Source organism: Sinocyclocheilus rhinocerous, unplaced genomic scaffold, assembly GCF_001515625.1.
Source record: "Sinocyclocheilus rhinocerous isolate Xijiao unplaced genomic scaffold, SAMN03320098_v1.1 scaffold3207, whole genome shotgun sequence".
Lineage (NCBI taxonomy): Eukaryota > Metazoa > Chordata > Actinopteri > Cypriniformes > Cyprinidae > Sinocyclocheilus > Sinocyclocheilus rhinocerous.
Genome location: NW_015626452.1, coordinates 262,957 through 266,309, shown reverse-complemented (window position 1 = coordinate 266,309; position 3,353 = coordinate 262,957). Strand labels below are relative to the sequence as shown.

Below are 3,353 nucleotides of genomic sequence, written 5' to 3'. Positions count from 1 at the left end.
AGAGAATCTACCAGTCTTCAAATCACTGAAACTTTGACCCTACAATCACTGGTTTATGTTCAAGAGGAGGAGTGTAAAATCTGAGCAGCTGATGAACTGAAGCTGCTGCTCATTGTGTCTCGTCGTCGCTGTCAGTTATCCAGCATTGTGTCTCTCCTACATCGGATCAGATTTATAGTCGGTGCAGCACAAGGTTTCTTTGAGCTCTAGAAACAGTGACATTGTCGATCGACACAAACTGAGATTGACTGAGTCTGTGCTTCACCTTCTGGACTTACATTCATCACAGATCATCAAGATAGTTGTTATTCACTGTTTTGTGACTCTTCAGCACTTTTGATGATTAATAAAGTCTCCAGTTTGAATCTGTCAAAAGTCTCCTGTAAGAATCATTCAATAAAAATTTAATCTTTTGAATTTACCAAAGTAATTGCCTGTTTAAAGTTTCTTACCTGTGTCTTATAAATATGATATGATAATGTGCAACATTACACACTCAAGAACCAAATTTTTGTCAATGATGATGTTCAAACATTAAGGGCAGACAAATTTATTTTCAAAACTGATTCAATACAGAGAAACAAAAACATCACATGTTTGACTCTGTCTCATTTGCTACAATTCAAAATGCATACATTTATTTTCATTATACACCAAAATATTAAATAGATCACATTTATTTCAACGACTGACAATATAAATGTACAAGCAAACGTTTGAATGAAAACATTTGACAAAAATTACATTTGTTAGCTTTTGAATTTGACAATAAATACACAGTTAAAAATGAAGACAAAGACTCTTTGACTGTTTCTGGCTGTCAGTCTTTGTGTAACGTTTATTGTTCCCATAATGAACTGCACCGGTGGCTATTCTGCTGGGATATCTATGTGAACTTGAAGGGAAATGACTTTAGAAGTAAATGCTTAAAAATACTTCAAGATGTGTCTCAAATAAGTGAAGTTAGTACTAAATAATTTAACAGATAACATTTGAATTACAGATGTTGAATAATACAGACCACTTCTTTGTCCATGAAATGCATTGGTTACTCCTCAAGAGTTCTTTGAAACCCCTGATCCTCGGAGAAAGTCCATTCAGAGCATAAGGAGAGGCATATTATTGCTTGGAGAATGGCATATCAGTAGGCCTGAACAGTTATTGATAAACAAGTCCATTAACATGTCTGTCCGTCGAGTCCATCATTAGAGTTCGACTCCGGAGTTTATGAAGTCCGAACTCGATATTTGAGAGTCGAGAGGAATCACAATCTTTCGATCTGAAGAAGGAGAGTGTGATTTCTGTAGTGAGCTGTAGGATAATTCAGATGAACATGAAGGCGGGACTCTAGACTCTGATCCTGCTACAGTTGAGCAAAACACCAGCATTTGAGCACGATACAAAGACTGAGGAATAGAGAGAAAGACTTCACTATAAACAGACTTCAGCTGACTATCATACAGACACTTCAGACATGTTGATGTTCATATATTAACAAGCTCTTACTGATCCACCATTCTCTGAGCACTAAGGTCTAACGTGCCTTTTCCCTGTGCTGTGAAAGGATAAGTAGAAAAAAAATGGCATTAGATATAAAATATCAAACCACGTGGCATCTGCAAATAATTGACACTAGAGCTGTTTTTAAAACTTCACTTTTTCTGAGGCACTTTGTAAGATTTTGTAAATCAGTCGAGGACCACATTTTTCTCATGTTCACAGTTCTAGAAATCACAAGAGTTTAAGTCCGGCTCCGGAGAATAATAATGTCGGACTCAACACTAGAGACTCAGGAGGAGCCATAAACTTTCAACATTTCTGTAGTGAGCTGTAGGATAATTCAGATGAACATGAAGGCAGGACTCTAGACTCTGATCCTGCTACAGTTGAGCAAAACACCATGTGAAAGGATCATTAACATCCCAAAAAAAAAAAAAAATCAGTTTTTTGCTTTAGATATAAAATATCAATCCAAGTGGCATCTGCAAACAATTGACACTAGAGCTATTTCAAAATGCCACTTTTTCTGAGACACTTTTTCAGTTTTTAGTTAACCAGCTGAGAATCAGTGACAGGTCAGCGCGGCGTGAACACTGTAATACCGCGCTGTTTCATCCCACTTTTGGGTTGTTTGGCTTCCCATACGAGAAGGTTCTGGAGCGCCGCGGTTTATATGAGAGCGACAGCGCGCGCTGCGTTCAGCGACAGTACAACAGTCACACAAGCAGAGAGACGAGCCCAGCGCGACACAGCGAGCCGGCGTTTCCTCTTCCTTTATTCCTGTGAGTATTATCAAACTCATAACGTACACAAATACAATCACGAAGCTTTATTTGAAGGGTTCTCTCTAGAGCCATTCACTCATGTAACGGACAGTTTGAGTAGGCTATCACGTTAGCTTTCAAGTAATAACAGTCTGTTGTAGGCTAATTCAAGTGACCGCTTGTATTAACCTGCTCTAATATTGTTTCATGTAACATATGTATGTTTAGTGGCATTATTAAACACTGTATTAAGCTTTAATATGTCTTTTAACTGTCATAGGCATATTGTGGTAGTAGGCAGGACTGCTGATATGTTGTGTTCCTGTACACTGTAGCTGATTCCTGTCAAAGATGGTTCGAGAAACCGGTTTCTACGATCTGCTCGGCGTCAGTCCCAAAGCCTCGCTAGACGAGATCAAGAAGGCATATCGGAAACTGGCGCTGAAATATCACCCGGACAAAAACCCGAATGAAGGAGAGAAAGTAAGTGAAGGTGCTGCGCCGCGAGCGGATACTGTCTCATGTTTCACCTGATAAATACATCGACAGAAATGAGAGGAACTTTCTGGAAGTGTCCTGAACACTCATGTGAGCTGCGAGATGCATTTCTAACAGTGGCGTGCGGTGGTGTTTTAAAACGAGGAGGCAGTTTTATATATACATATTTATTTATATATAAATATTTCATAAAAAAGAGAATATAATTCTATTTTGTATTTTATTAATATTATTTTTATTTTATTTTTAATACTAATTATATATTTCATAGTGTTTTTATGCATTTTTATATTTATTCCAAAATAATGACTAAAGGCAGTAACAATTTGAACAATATTCTGGAAACAGTTTACAATAAGGTTTCGTTAGTTAACATTAGTTAACTACTTTAGTTAACATGAACTAAGAATAAACAATAGCCTACTTCTACAGCATTTATTAATCTTAGTTAATATTAATTTCAACATTTACTAATGCATTATTAAAATCAAAAGTTGTGTTTGTTAACATTAGTTTATGCACTGTGAACTAACAATGAACAACTGTATTTGTATTAACTAATGTAAACAAAGATGAATAAATACTGTAATA

General features: G+C 36.5%; 1 protein-coding gene across 1 annotated transcript in view; it reads left to right on the top strand.

Moving 5' to 3' along the window:
* Window positions 1-2,181: 2,181 nt before the first annotated feature.
* The window catches only part of LOC107715738 (dnaJ homolog subfamily A member 4-like), a 9,294-nt gene continuing 8,122 nt past the window's right edge, over window positions 2,182-3,353 (top strand). The window contains exons 1-2 of the mRNA XM_016521924.1: window positions 2,182-2,282; window positions 2,600-2,747. Of these exons, the coding sequence (XP_016377410.1) occupies window positions 2,616-2,747 (132 nt within the window). The 5' untranslated portion in view covers window positions 2,182-2,282; window positions 2,600-2,615. The remainder of the gene's footprint in view (window positions 2,283-2,599; window positions 2,748-3,353) is intronic.